Raw genomic sequence first — 19,368 nt, 5'->3', positions numbered from 1 at the left:
CTCTCTCCTCCAGATTCAGTGAAGAGGGGATGGAGGTGATGGAGCGGTTGATCTACCTCTTTCGCAAATTTAACCAGTTGAAGGTCAGCAACGAGGAGTACGCCTGTATGAAAGCCATCAACTTCCTCAATCAAGGTGAGTGGGCGCAGAGAAGGGACCGGCCCCACTGAGAAGTTCTGTGGGAGAGTCTGAGCAGTCTTTGCCTCCCCGACGAGAAATGGGAGGAACGGTCTGAGACCCCGAGACCTCTGCTTGCGTTTGCCGACGTGCTCCCTGCGGAGTCGGGTACTTGGGACCCACGTGAGGAGAATCTGGACGTGAATTAACTCATTTGCTTAGACAGATTGTCTTGCCTTTAAATACAGGCATCAAGGACAGTAAATGTGTCGTGTTACACATGTGCCAAGGGCACCAAAACCCCAGTAAGAACAGAGCAGAGAGGTAAAACCATTCTGGGTAAGGTTTGGGTGAGTGATGACTTACCAGCTGCTGGCAAACTTTTCCTCAGACAAAAATGTGCCATCTAAAATTGCTTTAGGCAATTAACTAAATGATACTTTGAAACCAGTTAATTTGCATGACTTTTTTTTTAGTTGACTATTTGCATTACAACCTTTCAAAGATTCCCAACTAGAAAATGTGTTTGTTCATTTTTCTGCTTGAAAGGGTGAATTTGTAAAACCAGTTGTCACCCTTTTTTTAGAGTTTTTCTGACTCTTTACAATATTTACCTTTAGATTATACGCTTAAGTCACCTAGCTGGCTTCCTGCTTTTTAGAATCTATACCTAATGCTACCTCTGTGACGTGAAAAGTAATGACAAATGAAGTATCTACGTGGAAGCAATGAATTCTAACTAAGAAGGGGCTGTCTCCTCCTGTTAATTAGTGTGTTAAAGCTGGCAGCCCAGGCTGCTGCAAGACCCTGGGCATTTCAAAGTCCATGTAATTCTTCAACATGTGAGAAAAAGCTGTTTTTTTTTCCTAACGACTGGAATGGTTTGGAAGAGATGGGCTTTGTTCCTCGGGTGGTGCTCGTCCCCACCTCAGCTCCCCCAGGCCCACTGCCCGGGGGTCACCTCTCCCCACGTGTGCTGGGGCCTCGCGGGGCTTTTCTTCATGTGGTAAATGAAGAAAACCGAGAGGCAAACGCTTAATGGATGGCGTTCAGCTGTAATTTTGGAAATAAATGTCCCCAGAGTCTTTTGTGCTGTGAAAGATAGTTGCAGTCTGTAGCAATGTGCCGCGGGCTCCCTGCTCCCCCCTCAGCAGATAGTGCTGACGCTTCAATCTCCGCCGGGCTGAGGTTCCGGTTTGCTTCCCTGGGCAGTTTCCTGACACTGGATAATGCGCTTCTCGAGCTGTCTCCATTGTTTTCCAAAATGTATTTTCATTAACTTCCTGTCTTCTTTTATTTTTAGTTGAAGTTTGCAATTTTTTATGTGAAATACCTGAGAATTATTTTTAAAAGTCAGCTTTTGGGCAGTAGATAAATGCCTCTTCCGTCAGATGGTGTTACAGCACGGAGCCTGCTCCAAGGGTCCGCAGCTCCCTTGCTGTGTCCTGCTGGATCCCTCCCGGACCCCAGCAGGGTCCCGGTGCCGTTGATCACGCCGAGCGGTGGCAGTGGGGCTTCCTGCCAGCTCCAGAGCTTGGAAATGTCCATTTTTCCCTTGTGTGTGCTGCCTGACATTGGCAAAGCTAAATTTAAAAATAAGAAGTTGACAAGTTTATAAAGCTCATACGACATAATTCATAAGCAGATGGGGAGAAATATGATACCTTGAATTATAGAGTTGAGCGTTTCCCTCAGCCAAGATGATGTAGCTAAAATCAACATGTTTCTGTCTGAGGAAGCATTACACTGAGTCCGCCATGAGGACTAAACCTTGACATAAAGCTGCTTTACCCCAGGCAGGCGGGGATTTAAGGCTGCTGGAGCCGTTATCTCCAAGAGCATCCCCTGAGCAGTGCAGAGGAGCAGCTTAGGACATCAGCTCTTCTCATCCTGGTCTCCCCTGGAAGGAAATCCCGTGCCCAGACACGCGTGTGAAGGGCGCTCCTGATGCCGGCACATCCGGAGGGGAGACGGGAGTTTTAGTGTTTGTCCAACTGGGCACTAGAAAGCAGTCTGTGAAGCAGGGACCCAGCTCGGAGTTTTGGCAATCAGTTTGTCTTTCCTGAAGAAATGGCGCTCAGGGTGAGCCTGCTGCCTTTCCAGGATGTTTTCCTCATGTTTTCATGACTCTGATTGTGCTCGTTTTCAGACATCAGGGGCCTGACGAACGCGTCCCAGCTGGAGCAGCTGAACAAGCGGTACTGGTACGTCTGCCAGGACTTCACCGAGTACAAATACCCACACCAGCCAAACCGCTTCCCGGATTTAATGATGTGTTTGCCAGAGATACGATACATTGCAGGTAACTTGTTGAGCTCTTCCCCCACTGGGATCACGTGCAAATGATGAAATCTGCTTTTAAAACACAATGAATTTATAGCAGTGAAATTCTCGTTCACTTTGGTGGAGGATGTTTGTGAGGGACCTTTTCCTGTCGAAGCTTCTCCCCCACCTTCAAGCTGATGTCCTCTCACCCCTGGCTCCCCCAGTTGTCCCTGTGCCGCTGGCGGTATGTCCCTGCTCCCAGGGGCACCTGCCTTGCTCTGACCTCATGCCCTTTAAGTTTTTTGGTCAGGTTCCATTTTATTTTCTTCCTTTCAATCCCATCTCGGAGGCATTTTGTCTCAAAAGGGTATAATGCTGGTTTGAGTAATTATCTCATAAGAATTAGAGAGATCCCTGAAATGCCGTGTGATTAAGGAGGATAAGCAGAGTGGGGGGCAGTTCTGCAGCGTCACCCCCGGCTCTCACCTCCTCTGCACCTCTGAAATCTGCAGGTGAACTTTCAAATGCCGCCGTGTCACTAATTGGATCTACAAGGTCTGGTGTTACTAAAACATTGTTTGTTCCTGAATGTTATGGCAAAGGGAGGTACTTGCCTCCTGTGTCAAGGCTCCGTACGCTTCATCCTACTCCACTGTAACGAACTAGATAATAATCACAGAGTAGCTCTCGTAATTTACTCATCGAGATCAACAAGGGAGTTTGAGGAGAGACAGGATTTAGTCTTTCCCAGTTTCTATAAATACTGCTCCATTGTGGAGAAATCATTTTGATCTGACTTTGGCCATTTATTTAGCTTTCGATTCAGTAAATAATAAATCCTGTTGTGTCCAAATGAATATCAAATGTCTAATGTAGCAGTGGGATGATTAACTGTTTCTCTGAGAGGTTCAAGGTAAAACCATCTCCAGCGTTGCTGGCTTAGGTGTCTCTGAAATCTGATTCAGGAGTGGCGGCTAATTCTGGGTTTTTTTCTTACCAGGAAAAATGGTGAATGTCCCCCTGGAGCAGCTGCCTCTCCTCTTTAAGGCCGTTCTACATTCCTGCAAGACCAGCGTGAGCAAAGAGTGAACCCAGCTCGGCCCGGCCGGTGCCTTCGGCTGAGCCCCGGGCAGGAGCTGGCTCACCCCGGGAGAGGGGCAAACGCCACCCAGGCAGGAGACAGAGCGGTGGGAGAACCTGCCATTGTCAGAGGAGCAGCTTAGGACATCAGCTCTTCTCATCCTGGTCTCCCCTGGAAGGAAATCCCGTGCCCAGACACGCGTGTGAAGGGCGCTCCTGATGCCGGCACATCCGGAGGGGAGACGGGAGTTTTAGTGTTTGTCCAACTGGGCACTAGAAAGCAGTCTGTGAAGCAGGGACCCAGCTCGGAGTTTTGGCAATCAGTTTGTCTTTCCTGAAGAAATGGCGCTCAGGGTGAGCCTGCTGCCTTTCCAGGATGTTTTCCTCATGTTTTCATGACTCTGATTGTGCTCGTTTTCAGACATCAGGGGCCTGACGAACGCGTCCCAGCTGGAGCAGCTGAACAAGCGGTACTGGTACGTCTGCCAGGACTTCACCGAGTACAAATACCCACACCAGCCAAACCGCTTCCCGGATTTAATGATGTGTTTGCCAGAGATACGATACATTGCAGGTAACTTGTTGAGCTCTTCCCCCACTGGGATCACGTGCAAATGATGAAATCTGCTTTTAAAACACAATGAATTTATAGCAGTGAAATTCTCGTTCACTTTGGTGGAGGATGTTTGTGAGGGACCTTTTCCTGTCGAAGCTTCTCCCCCACCTTCAAGCTGATGTCCTCTCACCCCTGGCTCCCCCAGTTGTCCCTGTGCCGCTGGCGGTATGTCCCTGCTCCCAGGGGCACCTGCCTTGCTCTGACCTCATGCCCTTTAAGTTTTTTGGTCAGGTTCCATTTTATTTTCTTCCTTTCAATCCCATCTCGGAGGCATTTTGTCTCAAAAGGGTATAATGCTGGTTTGAGTAATTATCTCATAAGAATTAGAGAGATCCCTGAAATGCCGTGTGATTAAGGAGGATAAGCAGAGTGGGGGGCAGTTCTGCAGCGTCACCCCCGGCTCTCACCTCCTCTGCACCTCTGAAATCTGCAGGTGAACTTTCAAATGCCGCCGTGTCACTAATTGGATCTACAAGGTCTGGTGTTACTAAAACATTGTTTGTTCCTGAATGTTATGGCAAAGGGAGGTACTTGCCTCCTGTGTCAAGGCTCCGTACGCTTCATCCTACTCCACTGTAACGAACTAGATAATAATCACAGAGTAGCTCTCGTAATTTACTCATCGAGATCAACAAGGGAGTTTGAGGAGAGACAGGATTTAGTCTTTCCCAGTTTCTATAAATACTGCTCCATTGTGGAGAAATCATTTTGATCTGACTTTGGCCATTTATTTAGCTTTCGATTCAGTAAATAATAAATCCTGTTGTGTCCAAATGAATATCAAATGTCTAATGTAGCAGTGGGATGATTAACTGTTTCTCTGAGAGGTTCAAGGTAAAACCATCTCCAGCGTTGCTGGCTTAGGTGTCTCTGAAATCTGATTCAGGAGTGGCGGCTAATTCTGGGTTTTTTTCTTACCAGGAAAAATGGTGAATGTCCCCCTGGAGCAGCTGCCTCTCCTCTTTAAGGCCGTTCTACATTCCTGCAAGACCAGCGTGAGCAAAGAGTGAACCCAGCTCGGCCCGGCCGGTGCCTTCGGCTGAGCCCCGGGCAGGAGCTGGCTCACCCCGGGAGAGGGGCAAACGCCACCCAGGCAGGAGACAGAGCGGTGGGAGAACCTGCCATTGTAGCAAGAATCTTTTTTTTGTTTTGTTTTTGTTTGTGTTTTTTTTTTTTTAACTCTTTTTTCCTATATATTTATTTCACGACAGAGTTGAATGTATGATCTTCAACACGATGCACATGGTTCTGTATGAATGCAGCAGATGCATTCTCCAGCGGTTTACAGAATGTGAAGATGTTTAATGTTACAGTGTTTGTTAGGGTTAGTTCTTTTGTATTTTGGGGGCTGGGGGCCGAGATGACTAAGACTACCTCAAGGAGAAGATGCTGTTCGCGCACTGCTCTTTCCATGATTTGTACCCCAAAAAGCATTTGTCGTAGAGAGCAAATGGCCTCACCTCGACCGAGCTGTTAGTGTCCCGAACGGGCGGTTTTGCAGAAGTGGGTGTTAGAGAAGTGCCAAGCTTTTTTTCTTAAAATATAATAATTTTAAGAAGGCAGGGAGTGGAGAAGAAGGAAGAGTGTCTCGCCAGTTGGTTTCTGTTCCCCGGGCAGTTTTCAGGTGTGGGTGGCAGCTCCTGTGCTTTCCCTGAATCCTGTTCCAGCGGGATGGTAGCGCTCCCAAGGGATGGGGTGGCTGCCCTGTCCCCTCCTGGGGGCTGCAGGAGGGGGCTCTGTCCCCAGCCCCTCGCTGTCGCTGCAGACCTCTCCGTTGGGCTGAGATCGCCTTGCTGCAGCTCCTGGCGTCACACAAAGGTGCTCTTGTTGCTAGAGAACAGCAAGTAATTTCTCATCACTTCCTTAACATCCATTTTAGGTTCACAAAAGCAGGAAAAACCTACTTAGAGAAGAGGCAGGATTGTCCCTTTTAGTGTATTCCTCCAGGGTGGTATCTGACCTCTGAGGAGCTCCTGTGTTGCAGCAATCCCAAGCAGCCTGTTTCTGGGAACAGCTGATGTACCCGGGGGTAAATGTGCCCTGTGGAATGGGGACAGGGGACTCCAGTGTCCCCTGGTGTGGCTTTCCCTGCTGGACTCGGGGAACGCACGATCCATAGTCGTATCCTGCCAGGACTGTTCTGCTGCTTGTGGAATCCCTTCCTACCAGGAAAAAATAGTATTAATGCAGGACTTTGTAAACTGTTCTGTCCTTGGTGTTGCAAGGTTTGGATTTATCATCTCGCAACCTCCCCACCACCGCGCAGGGAACTGGTTTGATGACAACTGGTTGGCTATTTGAGTAATTGCTAAGTGCTGGTGTTTATCTGAACTTGGGTGTTTTCATGGGTAACCTGCTTGTGGTGGTGGTGAGGTTGGATGAGATGCTCTTGTTCTCATCTCCTTCGTTAAGAATTAACGTTTGAGGACTCAGTTGCTCCCATAGGCAGCTGTGTCACCCTGGCTGGATTTCCTTCCCTCTGTCCTTAGATGTGAATCTGGTGTTTGTGTAGCCATAGAGGGCTCATCAACAAACGGTTGAATGCTGTTCTAAAAATGTTTTTGGAAAGAACTTCAGTTCCTTCAGCGCAGGGGGACCAGTTGCTACCTTTTTGTCTTGTCCTGTGTGGCACCGAGCGAGGTTCTGAAGCTGCTGTGAGACCAAAATGCACGCGATGGTGAGCAAAAGTCTCATTCACCAAAGTCGTCTTTCCTTTCCCTTCCCCGGCGGGCGCTGCCTCAGTTGCAGCCCTGGAGACGTTGTGACCCTGCCTTGGCCACCTCTGCTCGGTCACCAGCTCTGCCGTGCCCCAGGCCACGCCGCTGTGGCCGGACCTCCTTGGGGACACGCTGCTGGCTGGCCACGGACCCACGGCGCCGTCGCCGCCTTTGCCGTCCTGCTTGGGCGTCCCTCAGCTCGACGGTTTCCCTTTCCTAAACGTCCACAAGCTGCTCATTTTTCATTATTATTTAAATAGGATGTTACGGGTAACGGCTGCTGGGCCCGGCAGCAGTTCAGCTTGAGGGAGCTTCATCATCCAAAGGTGGTTCCGTAAATCTCATTTGCTTTCTGACTGTGAAATGGGAGAAGCGCGTATTTCTCAGGAAAGCCTTCGCATACAGCCTATACCTCAAGTGTAAACGGGAAGATTTTAGTGTATCTGTTTGTAAGTTAGAAAGTATTTCTCAGCTTTTAAGTTTAATTTCCAAATAGCTTGATATGATCTTTTTATTACGGGTTATCTTCTGGCTTGCTGTTTTATACACTCAAGGAATTGTTGAAATTGCATAGGAGTAATTTTATTCTACAGTTACTGAATTATTATAATCTGTTGATGAATAAGAGTTTGTTTTAATTAGTGTACATAAAAGTGGTCATCTTATTGCCAAATACCCAACAGAAATAATCTATTAGGTATTCTGGGTTTATACAAAATAGACTCCCAAGGCTAATGCTGTACCACCACCAACAAAAAACCTAAATGCGTTTATGATGATGAATGGACAGGAATCTTCTGCTTTCTGTTGTATAAAGCAAATTTTACAAAGGTTGATTGGCAGCACCATCCGTTACCAAATAACCCATTTGTTGTAGGGAGTCGAAAATCCTTACTAAACTGACAAGTAAGGAGGAAGCTGATAGAGCGAACCCGAATCTGGCTCCCTGGACAGTCATTCTTAATACCTTCTGCACCAAGTCCTCTAATGACTTGTATTTTTTAAACAGGGTAAAGTGAATGTGTTGCATTGCAAACTCAGGTATTATGAGAAGGTAGGAACGTAGCTAGAGACGTAGAGACGTTAGGTCAGTCACTAGATGTATTTGTGAATTTGGTTTGAAGGACACCCTGCAAAGGTTGGAATTTTTGTTCCATTCTTCACGTAACATTCGGTTTACAGGGACTCATATTTTATTTGTGCTTAATGCTAGTAGGGGGAAGTTCATTATCTTTGGTATCTTGTCTGCTCTTGCTTATCTGACCTTCTGTCATAGAGGAATCAATCAACAATAATAGTCTTTGGTAGAATTTTCTGCCATGACAAGTCAATTTTTATCCCCGATTTGAAAGATAAATTGGCTGACTGACCCCCTCCTCTCCTTCATAGCATCCGTGCAGATGGAAAGCTGAAGAGTTACTTTTAATCTGAACAGGGATTTGGGACATAAATTTGAAGTGCTCCAGCTCGGGTGCTCCGAGGGGCTCTGCCGAGGTGTCTGAGCTGCTGGTTTACGGCTGGAAGCTCGTTGCCCAGAGCAGAACCTGCTGCTCGCGGTGGCCGGGGCTGAGTTCCAGCTCCTGTGGCAGGACCCATGGGCCCCAATAAAAGGTTTTTTTGGAGGCAACTGGGTTTTCTTCCTCTGCCTGCTGTTGGTTCAGCCTTCTGTCCCATGAGCTGATCCGTGACCCCGCTGTGTGTGTTGGTGGCCAGTCTCTGTCCTTGGCTTGCCTGGCCACTCAGAGGGACCACCAGGGTGCTCAGAGGTGGCAGGTACCTCGGAACCGATGGGCTCTGGCCCTGGCAAAACTGATGTGTTGGGAGCCAACTCTCCAGCTGTTTTGCATCTGCATTGGCTGCTTTCTGATTGTTAAACACACCAGTGGTGTTCGTTTTTCTCCTCTCAGGCTGCAGGTTGCAGCGCTGCGCCGAGGCACCCCCAGCTTTGGCTCGTTGGGGTGCAGCTCTGGATTTTCCTGTAATTCTTAAATCCTGAGCTTTCGCCATCTCCGGCCATGCAAAGCCCAGAGGGGGAAGGCAGCGTTTTCAGGGTGATGGGTGCAGGATTGCTGGCTGTGGGGCACCCAGTGCCGGGGAGCTGCTGCCCCAGGAAAGCCCGTTTTCCTGGTGCCGCGGTGATGCTCCGAGCGAGGCGGTGATGCCAGCGGTGCCAGCAGAGCGAGGGCATTTTCCTCGAGTGCCACTTGCTGCCCATGCCTCCCTCAGCCGCGCGTGGCAGGAGCCGCCTGCCCTTTGCTCCTCAGGCTTCTGTGCAGAACCGCAGCCACCTCAGGTTAAGGAGTTTGTCCTTCAAACCAACCTTTTTTTAAAAAAAAAACTTGAATTTCTTTTATCTTTACTACATTTTTAAAAAGGAAAAAAAAAAAAGATTCTCCTGTGAATGTGCTATTTACCATTCATTCTTTCTTCTTTCTTGGTTTTGATTTGAAGCTATGAAGCTTGGTGTCTGTGAAAATGTTGTTATTTCTGTATTTCTCAGGATAATAAGCGGCAATCATCCCTGCCACGTAAAAGGCAGGAGAAAGGGGGAAACTTGGGGAACTAGTTTAAGTATGAAGCTAATTTTTAAGTTGTAGATGATGTGTAAATTGAGGGTAATACATAGGATGTCAGTATCAAGCTGTGGCGTTTCTCTGGGTTCACGGTGTGTTGTTCGCAACACACAGAAGCTCAGGGATAAGTATTTAAAATGTGACCCAGAGAAACCCTAGTTTTGATGTTGCAACGGTTGCTTCTTTCATGACTTGTTCGGAGGATCCACTGAAGGCTGAATAAAGCCCCCACATGGAGATTTTGGGGGAAAAAACCTTTTGGTTTGGCTTGTGGGAAGTTTGCCTGCTGAAGGGTCAGGTGTGATCTGATGGGAAAAGCATCCCGAAGGCACGTGGGGGAAAAGGGGAAAAGAGGAATTTCTGGGTGTCCCTGGCAGCCAGTCCTGGGGTCCTATTCTCAGTTTGTTGCTTATGAATTAGAGCATCTTAATTTCTGGTGAGTAGAACTTTCTCACCGTGGGTCGGTAGGTTGTGGGCTCGGTCAGGCTGCTCCAGGACGGTGCTGGGTGTGGAACCAGCTCGGTGGCAGCCTCCAGGAGCACCATCTGCACTAGTTTGCAGGGCTGGAACCCACCTTTCCCAGCAGGATCTGCAAATCTGAGTTTAAACCAGCCCTGCAAAAAGATGGTGAGCTCAATCCAGGCAATATCTTCCCCTTTGGGAAAATAATAATAATAATAAAAAAAGAGTTCCTGTGCAGCTGACCTCTAACAAGTCTATGAAAGAAGCAACATGGTTCAGTGGAAGAAATGCCCCCAAGGGCAAAAAGAAACAGAAATTGAAACCAGATGACGATCAACCTTAACAAAGCCTTTTGTGATTCATTGTTTTCTTTCAATTTATAAAATGTCTTGTAATAGTTGATAACATTATTGACTCAATTTCCATAACAAAACTACCTCGTGTGACATCCTGTTTATCATCTCAAAGGGATTGTGTGAAAAACAAAATCCTGCCAGTGTTTGTTGCCAGCAGAGCAGGGCGGTGATGGCTGGAGGTTCCTTCCCCTTCCCGTGGGTCGAGGGTCGGGGCTGGTTCCTGTTGCTGTCGTGGGTGCAGGATTTGACTTTGGATCCTGTCTGGATCCCTGGACCCCCGGGAAGGTGTTGGGCCTCACACACCCTGCTCTCACCCAGCACCGTGGTGGTGACCACCATGGCCACTGCCGCACCGAGCCACTGGTCACAGCCTGGGTGGTGGCCTGTGGCCGCCTGTCCCTGCAGTGGCTCTTGCTGGTTTGGTTTGTGTTGGTGCCCATCAGGCCACGGGCAGGTTCCAGCTCTGTCCCGGTGCCGACGCGCGGCAGAGGTTGTGTGTGTAGCCTGGGACCTCGCAGAGCCCTCGCTTGTATGTGCTGGGTGGCCCATGGCTGGTTTGTGGGAGACCTCCGAGACGGGTTTGTCTTTGGGTCCTTCCCCTGATGTTCCAGGTGATGGTTTCTCCTGGTAAAACACTTCCTTTTTCCCACGATCCCTTGTGTAAATCAGGGAAGCAGGATGTTGCCTCGGCATGACACACGGTGAACGTTGGCACGCTCGGAGCCGGGGCTGGGGCAGGAGAGCGTGTCCGGCCGCGCTGCGCCTCGCGGGAGCTGCCTTTCCCTCACTACGCTACGACCAAATGAATGTTTCTGCCGGCACGTCTGGGGCGCCCCGTGGCACGGCCGGTCCCCCCGGTGGGGTGGGACCAGCACGGGCCCGTGTCAGCCCGACCTGCCCCCGCTCCGCTGCTCTGCTCTGTGACTTGACTACCTGTGGAAATGTGACCAATAAGTGTTGAACGCATGTTTAGCGAGTGTTAGCTGTATGAACTAATAAATGTGAATTGTTCTGCACCCGTGGCCTCTGCTGTTCACTTGCACCTTCTCCCTCGGCCATCAGGGTGATGGAGCCCTGCACTGGTCTGGGTGGCAGCCACGGGGCTGTCCTGCGGTGGAGCAGCCAGGGCTGGAATAGTTTGTGGCTCTGGGAAGGTCTTGGTGGCCTCGGTGTGGCTGGGGACTGGGGAGGGCGCATGAGTCCTGCTCTGGGCTCTGCTAAAGCTGGGGGTCCCTGCCTTGTGGGGGACAGGAGTAGGGGCAATGCCAGAGCCAAGGTTTGCATGGTCTTCTGGACCTTGCCATGCGATGGTGGTCCCTATCCCCGTGCCCTGTCCAGCTTCCAGCAGAGAAGGCAGGAGGACGCTCTCTCTCCATGTGGTCATTGTACTGTTGCGGCCCAAGGGGCCCACTACGGCACGGCCATGTCCCCGCTGTCACCCGGGGGGGTTCCTGCCTGTGGGGTGGCCAGAGCGTGGTGGTCCAGGTGGGCAACCATGGCCACGGGTGCAGCAGGAGCAGGGTTTGGAGCCGCGGCGGGGGGAGACCTGTGCGACGATGGCTGCTGCAGGCGGGAGGAAGAATCCCAACGAGCAAACACACCAGAAATCCTTGACCAGCACGTGCCGGAGAGAAGCTGCAGGAATCATTTAACGATCTCTCGTGTCGCTGAGGTGGGTGCGTGTTAAAAGACCAAGAAGCACTTTTCATATTTACATTTCCACGTGTATTAGAGAGTGCACATTAAGGCCCACTCAGGGAGATGCTGCGCTGCCACAAAGGCAGCTCCAAGTGAGCAGCCGCCCCCCGCGCTCCGCTGCTCCCTCCCGCCTTTCTGCATCGCTAAACTCATGAAAATGGAAATTCTTCCTTTTTAATGTTTAGGAGCTCTTGTGCTTAAGAACACTTAGGGTTTGGGGTTTTTCCCCCCCTCGCTTATTTTAATAATGAGAAATTCTATGGCAAAGAAATAGCAGCTAAGTGTCTGCCTTCTGGCGCACAGGGGTGCAGCCCTACCTGTATTTCTCCTGAGCTGAAGGATTTCATCACAGAGTGAGCTCCTGGGTTTGAATATGGGGCTGCTGGATTGTAATATGCTTTTTTGAGGGGGGGAGCAGAGCCTGTTCCCAGCCGCAGGGCAGAGGGGTGCGGGCTGAGTCTGGTTTCCTTTGCTGGCCAGTTTTGGGGTGTTTTCTTTCCAACACTTGCCCCTTCTGTCTGCAGGGGAGCAGACCCACTGCTCTACCATCCTCACTTTTGGGGAGGATGCTTTTTCCACCCCTGTGTCACAACATCACGCTGCCCCTGCGTGTCCCCTTCCCGAGGGCGTTGTGGTGAGCAGAGGGGAGAGGGAGGAGAAGGCCTTGCTGGGGAGAAGGAACTGTTCCAGCAGCCTGGCTGGAGGTGTTTCTGCAGAAGATCCTCCGTTCCCATCAGGAAAGCTTTGCTTTTCTTCCCGGTGTGGTTGGAACCGGCGATGGGGAAGTTGGATGTGATGACAGATGTTTGGGATCCCTGCTCCCCTCAGTGCTACAGCACCATCCCTGCCCCTTCCCCTGCCCCCCTTCCCCTTTATCGCATCCTCACTGCAATCCCGGAATGAGCCGCGCTGCCCCGCTCCTCTGCCGAGCGCTCTCATGTCTCCTGCCCTCTCTATTGTGTTAATTATTCTTATTTACAGCGGTTCTCCTCCTCTGTGGTGCAGCTCAAGCGGCTTTGACGTTGCGCCACCCTGGATTTATTCCCCATCAGGGGGCCCTGAAGGTCAGCAGTGGCGGGGCTGGCGGGGAGGTGGCAGAGGATGCTTTTCACACGTGGGGCCATGGGTTTGTCCTCACCTTCAAACCAGGCAAGAGGAGCTGCTGGAGCTGCCCAGGGTGGCCTCTCCCCCGGCCCCGCGCTGGCACCAAGGGCTGCCTGGAGAGCGAGGCTGGGGTGGGAAAAGTACCAGCACATTTTAATTTTCAGCTCAACCTCTGCTGACCACTGTATTTTGATTAGAGCTCTGCTTCCTTTTCATCTCGGTGCTCTGGCTGGTGACAACTGCCACAGCCTCGTGCGCGCGGTGCAATAGTTTATCACCGAAGGCCAGCGGCTCTATGAATTCAGAGCCAGCGCTGAACAAATCACGCTGTCACTAACGTCAAACTTGTTAACCTGATCTTTGGTGGATCACTAGTGTCAACATTGCATGGGACATACATTATCGGGCCCAAGGACTTCGGGAGATGCGTTTGTCAGGCTGCTCTGTCACAGTCCCACTCTTGACCTTCGCAAAGTAACTTTCAAGGATAAGCTGCTTTCTTCTTGAAAAGAGTTGCTGTTCCCAGGGGTGTCACCCCATTGCCACCAGCCAGGACAGGACTGCAAGGTGAGGCTGGGTCACCACGCCTGTGGTGGTGACGGTGTCAACCCAGCAACGGGTGAAGGATCTGCTGGAATAGTTGTGTGGGGTGTCCTCCAGGGCTGGGGCTGGGCTGGGGAAGGTCTTCCATTGATGTCCACCACCAGCCACATCTCTGAACTTCTCCCCATCTTGTCACCAATTGCTTTCACATCTCTCCTCATCTTTTACCCAGTCTCTGTCCCTCTGGATTTCAAACCTGGAAACCAGTCTATTGTGTTCAGTAGACTGGTGGGTGTCTTACTGGACCGTCATGAGTCTCACATCTTGGTTTGCCAAGTGCAGGGCCAGAATTGCCCTCAGCGTTTCTGATGATCACAGCTGCAGAGGTCAGATGAAGGATGGGCTACTGTGGCTGCATGCTCGAGAGGTGAGTGCTCCCAGTAAGCTCCTGCCCAAGCTCCAGGAGGTGGTTGGGTTTCATGGTACCTTTGCTTGGGCTGGTGGCATCTCCTCCCTGTGATCCCACCCAAGCTGGAGGGGAGCGGTGCTGTGGGGGCACGGGAAGGGCTGGGCACCCTGCAGGAGGCTGGGGGTGGTGGGGCCGGAGGGGTAGGACTGTGCCAGAGCAGATGCAGCTCGTGGCCAGAGGGACCACACGGCGGGTGCTGGATTCGAGCTCCACATCGCTGTCCCCATGGGCTGCCCCTGCTAATCAGCTGTGAAAGAGAGAGAGAAAGCTGGAGAGAAATCTTTCTCTCCGCTAACCTCATCACAATAAAGATTCCTATAAAGAGCTCTTATCCTTGAAGAAAATGAGGCACATAAGCAGGAATAGTAAACAAAAGGCTGTCATTTTGACCCAGGAGTGCTTCATGTTGTTGGCAACTGCCAAGAGGAAACATAAAGAGAGGCTGCATCCAAGTCCCAATTATGCAGAACTATGTGACTGATATGTCAATGAGTCCTCCCGGGAGGAGACCACCAGCACTTCCCGGCGCTGCCTGCGCACCATCTGCACACGCCGCCATGCACCGGGCCCGCCCGCACCCCCGAGCGAAGGCGTGTGTGGCATCGGAAGAATGCAGAGGACAAGGTAATGTCATCGGGAACGCTATCGCCAAAGTCCTCGCCGCGCGCGCATTATCGGCACGGGCCCCGGAGTCAGGGACTGCGGGCAGCCGGCGGCGCAGGCAGCGAGATCTGGCAAACAGTAGTGCTGACCACACCTGCTGCAGGCACGCTCCGGGAACGTGGCGCAGGCAGGAGGGCTGCCCCGCCGCCGATAAGCTGAGTGGATGGAGATAAAATCCAAGAAGGAGATATGCTTTGCTGAGCATCAAGGCTACGCACCAGCACGGAGCCAAAGCACGCCTGGGCCCACAGGAGGTGGTGCGGCTCCATGGGCTCCGGCTGTGCCGTGGCCACACGGGCCCCACGGCCCGGCCAGGAGGAGATGGGGCAGGGCAGTCATTGAACCAAAAGCTGGGGCTTTGGTGATGGACGTGCTGGTGCTTGGGCCCATTGGGAGCAGGAAGCTGAGGCTTGTGCCAGTTGACAACGCTGTGGCAGGGCAGTGACTTTGGGGCCCATCCTCATCTCTGAACAAAAGCCATGCCCTCCCCAGCACATCCTTGGAGACCTGTGAGGCTGGAAGCCCAGGGCTTCCTCATCCCTCCCTCTTCGTTGCTGTGGCACCAAAATGTGACCCCAGTGTGCACATCCTCCATGTCCCCAGGGACCCCTGGGGCTGTGCACAGCCCCCAGGATGGGCTCAGTGTGTGCCAGCTGCTCCTGCCTGCGTGGGCACACAATATCTGGGGTACCCAGCATCTCCTCAGGCACAGCTGGTCCCATGTCCCCACACAAACCCGGCACAGGGCAGGGAAGGAGAGCGACAGCATGGGCAAGAGGTTGGTGCTGTTGCCAGGGCCCTCTGCAGCATCGATGGTGGCACCCAACTGGTGGCCATGCAGCAGAGGGACCTGGGGAACCCCGGTGCTGGAGCCCCACATGCCCACCCTGCCCGGAGCCAGCTCTGCCTGGCCCCTGAGTGGCTGCTCCGGAGCGGAATTCCCAAATCCGCCCTCCCAGAGCCGCTGGCCAGGACCTGCCGGGCTGCACCGGGGCCCATGGGCCGGCCCTGACCCGGGGCCGCGCGCCCCCTGCAGAAGCTGGGCCACGGCCTTGGCAAGGGCCTGTGCAAAGGAAAGTGCCCAAGGCCAGCGGGGACGTATTTGCCCCTGAAAGCACCTTGCTGCAAAAATAGCAAGTGGCCAGCGTGAGGCCGGGGCTTCCCGGGGGAACAATGCCCGGCGGGAGGAAGCAGCCGCGGCCGCTCCGCAGCTCCGTCCCCGCCTCGCGCGGTGCTGAGCCGCGAGCCGCTGCGTGCCGGCCCGGCGGGGACCTTGAACCTGCCACAGATTTATTTTCTCTGACATTGGCATCGCGTCGGAACATCTGGCATGCGGCTGATAATTGCTGGGGATCAGGGCGGAAGCCGCTCCAGGCCTGGTGCTTCTTCCAGAGCTCTGTTTTCATTAGTTTTTCTCTTCTCTTCAGCTGCAGAGCGAGGAAAAAACAATCAGGGCTGCGCAGCTCGCCGCTCCCGCTCCTCTCCCCGTGGCTGCAGCACCGCGGGGGTCCCTGCCACCTCCCACTCGGCATGGGGACACTGCAGGGGCTGTCACCATCGCGCCATGTCAGGGCTGCATCGATGCCCGGGGGGGATGAGCCCTTCCCTGACCCTGGGATCATGGATCCTGCGGCGGTGCCCTGGGTGTCAGTGGCCCCCGGCCGGGCCAGCCCATCCTTGGGGCTGTGGTCACCGTGGGCTGAGAGCGGGGCCCTGTGTGCACACAGGCAGGGAGACGCCGCGGTGATGGATGGCCGGAGCGGGGGCCGGCAGTGGGAGCAAACCCCGGCTCTGGCGGGACGGGAGGTGTCACACATGGCCTCTCACCCCAGCGCCTGGCCTTGCTGCCCTTCTGTTTCTGCAGGGAGATGGGAAACCCAAGCCCCACAGCCAGTGAGGTGCCCATGGGTCAGAACTGTACCCGGCAATGGCGGGTGGGAGAACCCACGTGGCCAACACACCTCCACTGCCAGGGGTTTGGCTGCCACCGCCCTGGCACAGGGGGTCCCGCTTCCCTCTGGTGCCATTTTGGCTCATGCAGTGCTGCTGGCTGCGGGTGCTGTGAGCTCACAGGGACCCTGGGCACAGGGCCCCTCACATGGAGGAGCCCCCTCTCTGCCGAGGATACCCCGCAGGGCTGGTGGGGCCTCAGCTGCAGGTCCCAGTGCTGGAGGGGTGCTGTGGGCTCGTCCTCCTCCTGAAGGCATCTTGCCCCCCGCCCATGGTCCCCTCCCTCCTGCCCTGGGCCATAAATCAGCGTGGCCGTGGGTGCCGGCGCACTCGCTGCCGCCCACCGGTGCCCCCCGCCTCCCTGCGGGGTCTCTCTCCCCTGGCGCGTTATCTGCCACGGGGGTCCCACTTATCTCCGCTGTCACTTTCTAATGCTAGTTTATGGGCAGAGTTTTGTAGCTTAATTATGATGTTTTTCATCGCGGTCACGTGGCCGCAGAAGCCAATGAGGCACCGAAGTGGGTCCATCCCGGCTGAGCCTGGCCCCTGCGGGGAGGAGATTGGCCGGTGTCCTGCCCAGGGCGGCGTGTGCGCAGCCAGAGCCCCGACACCTTCCCGGCAGAGACGGGTCCCATAAATCCCCCAGCCCGCTGCGGACGGGGCAGCGGTGCCCAGCACCCCACGAAGGCTCCTCGGGCAGCAGCTCCTGGCCGGCAGCGTGAGCGAGGGTCTCCTGCCGCGCTGGCCCCACACGCAGTGGGGTACGCAGCCGCCTCGTGGTGAGTATGTGGCTGTAGGGAGAACCGCAATCCCCCCCGTCCCACCCGTGTCCCACCCACTGCCGCCATTCCCCGGCAAGGCAGCGGACGAGGACGGGGCTGGGGACGTGGCAGGGCTTGGCGAGGAAGCGGGAGTGGTGCGTGGGCCTCCGCTTCCCGTCTCCATCAGCGGGCGTGGGGATGGAGGCTCTGCGCACCGCGGGCAGTGGAGCGAGGCCTTGCCGTAGCCTTGGCCCCTCGGCCATGCTGCTGCCCAGGAATGCCAGATCTGGCTGCCAAGGGGCTCTGGGAGCCCAGCCAGCGTTGGCAGGGGGTCTTCTAGTCACCCCAGCGCTGCGTTACCCGTGGGAGTGCAGCCCCCGCACCCCGGAGCAGGCGTGGGAGGCGTCTGGGACCCCTTGGTGTCTGGGGTCAGCTGAGCCTGCGTCCCCTCCCCATCCCACGCCAGCGGGCACCGCAGCCCTTGGCTCCGTGTCGCTTTTGTTCCTTGCAATGTTTGCTCAGCTCTTCCCCCGACCCGCGGTCCCTCTTGGGCTCCTCTTCCCGGATGGCAGGTCCCGCTCCGCAGCTGCCCGGCAGCTCCCCCGGGAGCTCCCGGCGAGTGCGGGGGCCGTGGCCGAGGGGCTGCACCGGTGCTGGGAGCGCTCCTTCCCGGCCAAGCAGCAGCTGAGCCGCACCGGGGGCTGCTCTGTGGCTATTCTTAGCCCGGGCTCCGCTCCTGGTGGCTCTGGAGCGATGCTCTGCCGAGCCCGCTTCCTGTTTGCCGCTCTCCCTGCCAGTGCCGCTTCCCACCCACCCCACCCACGGGGGGCAGCGGGCGCGTGGGGCAAGCCGGGTGGGATAAATCAGCGGGATGAGCCGTGTGGGATGAGCCATTTGGGGCAGGCAGCCACGGCTCCCCTTCCTGGGGCTCTGCTGGCAGCACAGCCCCCGCCGGCAGGAGCTCCAGATGTCCACGGCCTCGGAGCTCGGTACCGCTGCCCTCGCTGCAGCTCCCTCGGCATCAAAACACCTCAAACGGGAGCTCCCTCCCCGGGGTCTGTGCAGGCAGCAGGCTCCTGCCGGCCCTGGGACAGGCCGTGACTCTGCAGCAGCCACAAAGGGTCTTCTGACCCAGCTGGTCACCCCTGATGGGCCGGGTTCAGCTCCAGAGCCCGGCTCAGAGCCGGAGCCTCGAGCTCCCCATGGCCCAGTGCCTGGGCCGCGGTGTGTGGCCAGCCGGCTGGGGAGCATCCCCAAAAACAGGACGTGCTGGGAGCACGGGTGCTCCTCTGCCGGTCTGCTGCCGCCATGGAACATTTCATTAAGAATCCCTACATATGAAGCAATTAATTAAATACTGGCAGCGAACGACCGCTGTCTGACAGGGGGACCAGGACGCTGTTGGCACTGGCTGCTCCACACGGGGTGGCCGGCACTGGGTCAGAGCCATCAGCTCATTAGTAGCGATCCCAGAGGTGTCAGGAGCTGCTGACACCCAGTGCTCCTCACACAGCTCCCCTGGGCTCTGTGAGCACCTCCCCACAGCCCACGTCAGGCAGAACTGCCTGGTGTGGGGAGAGGGGGGTGGTTCTGGCAGGACTTGGGGGGCTGGGGGCTCAGCGCTGGGCAGGGCTGGCTGCGGGGTGTCCCTCTGCTCAGACACCTCTAATTGTTCTCTGACCTCGGGGACTCCTGGCTCCCACACTGGTCTGGCCCCGTGCAGGCCGATTGCCTGGGGAGGTGGGGGGCTCGTTGCTCCCCACGGACGGTGTGGGGCACCTCCGCCAGCCCCGGGGGGAGCAGGGAGGGTCTTGAGCCCCTTCCTGCAGAGCCCCCCCCTGCCCCTGTCCTGCCCCCGGAGTCCCCGAGGCCGGAGCCTGGTGCTGCCGAGGCCTGGCCCGGTACCTTCCCCGGCCCGGGGGCAGCAGGGCGAGGAGGGGGCTACTCCTGCCCCGCGCCCCCCGGCCCCGGGTCCCTTTCTGCCCCCCCCGTGC

At 54.8% G+C, this 19,368-nt stretch overlaps 2 protein-coding genes across 2 annotated transcripts in view; both read left to right on the top strand.

Moving 5' to 3' along the window:
• NR6A1 (nuclear receptor subfamily 6 group A member 1) overlaps positions 1-3,577 on the top strand; it is an 83,157-nt gene extending 79,580 nt beyond the window's left edge. The window contains exons 8-10 of the mRNA XM_014942745.1: positions 14-135; positions 2,267-2,419; positions 3,383-3,577. Coding sequence (XP_014798231.1) covers positions 14-135; positions 2,267-2,419; positions 3,383-3,471 — 364 coding nt within the window. The 3' untranslated portion in view covers positions 3,472-3,577. The remainder of the gene's footprint in view (positions 1-13; positions 136-2,266; positions 2,420-3,382) is intronic.
• A 14,307-nt stretch (positions 3,578-17,884) lies between these two features.
• The window catches only part of NR5A1 (nuclear receptor subfamily 5 group A member 1), an 18,997-nt gene continuing 17,513 nt past the window's right edge, over positions 17,885-19,368 (top strand). The window contains exon 1 of the mRNA XM_014942744.1: positions 17,885-18,166. Within this exon, the coding sequence (XP_014798230.1) occupies positions 17,885-18,166 (282 nt within the window). The remainder of the gene's footprint in view (positions 18,167-19,368) is intronic.

The sequence above is a fragment of the Calidris pugnax genome, unplaced genomic scaffold (genome assembly GCF_001431845.1).
Source record: "Calidris pugnax isolate Ruff unplaced genomic scaffold, ASM143184v1 scaffold102, whole genome shotgun sequence".
Lineage (NCBI taxonomy): Eukaryota > Metazoa > Chordata > Aves > Charadriiformes > Scolopacidae > Calidris > Calidris pugnax.
This window is presented reverse-complemented; position numbering and strand designations above follow the sequence as displayed.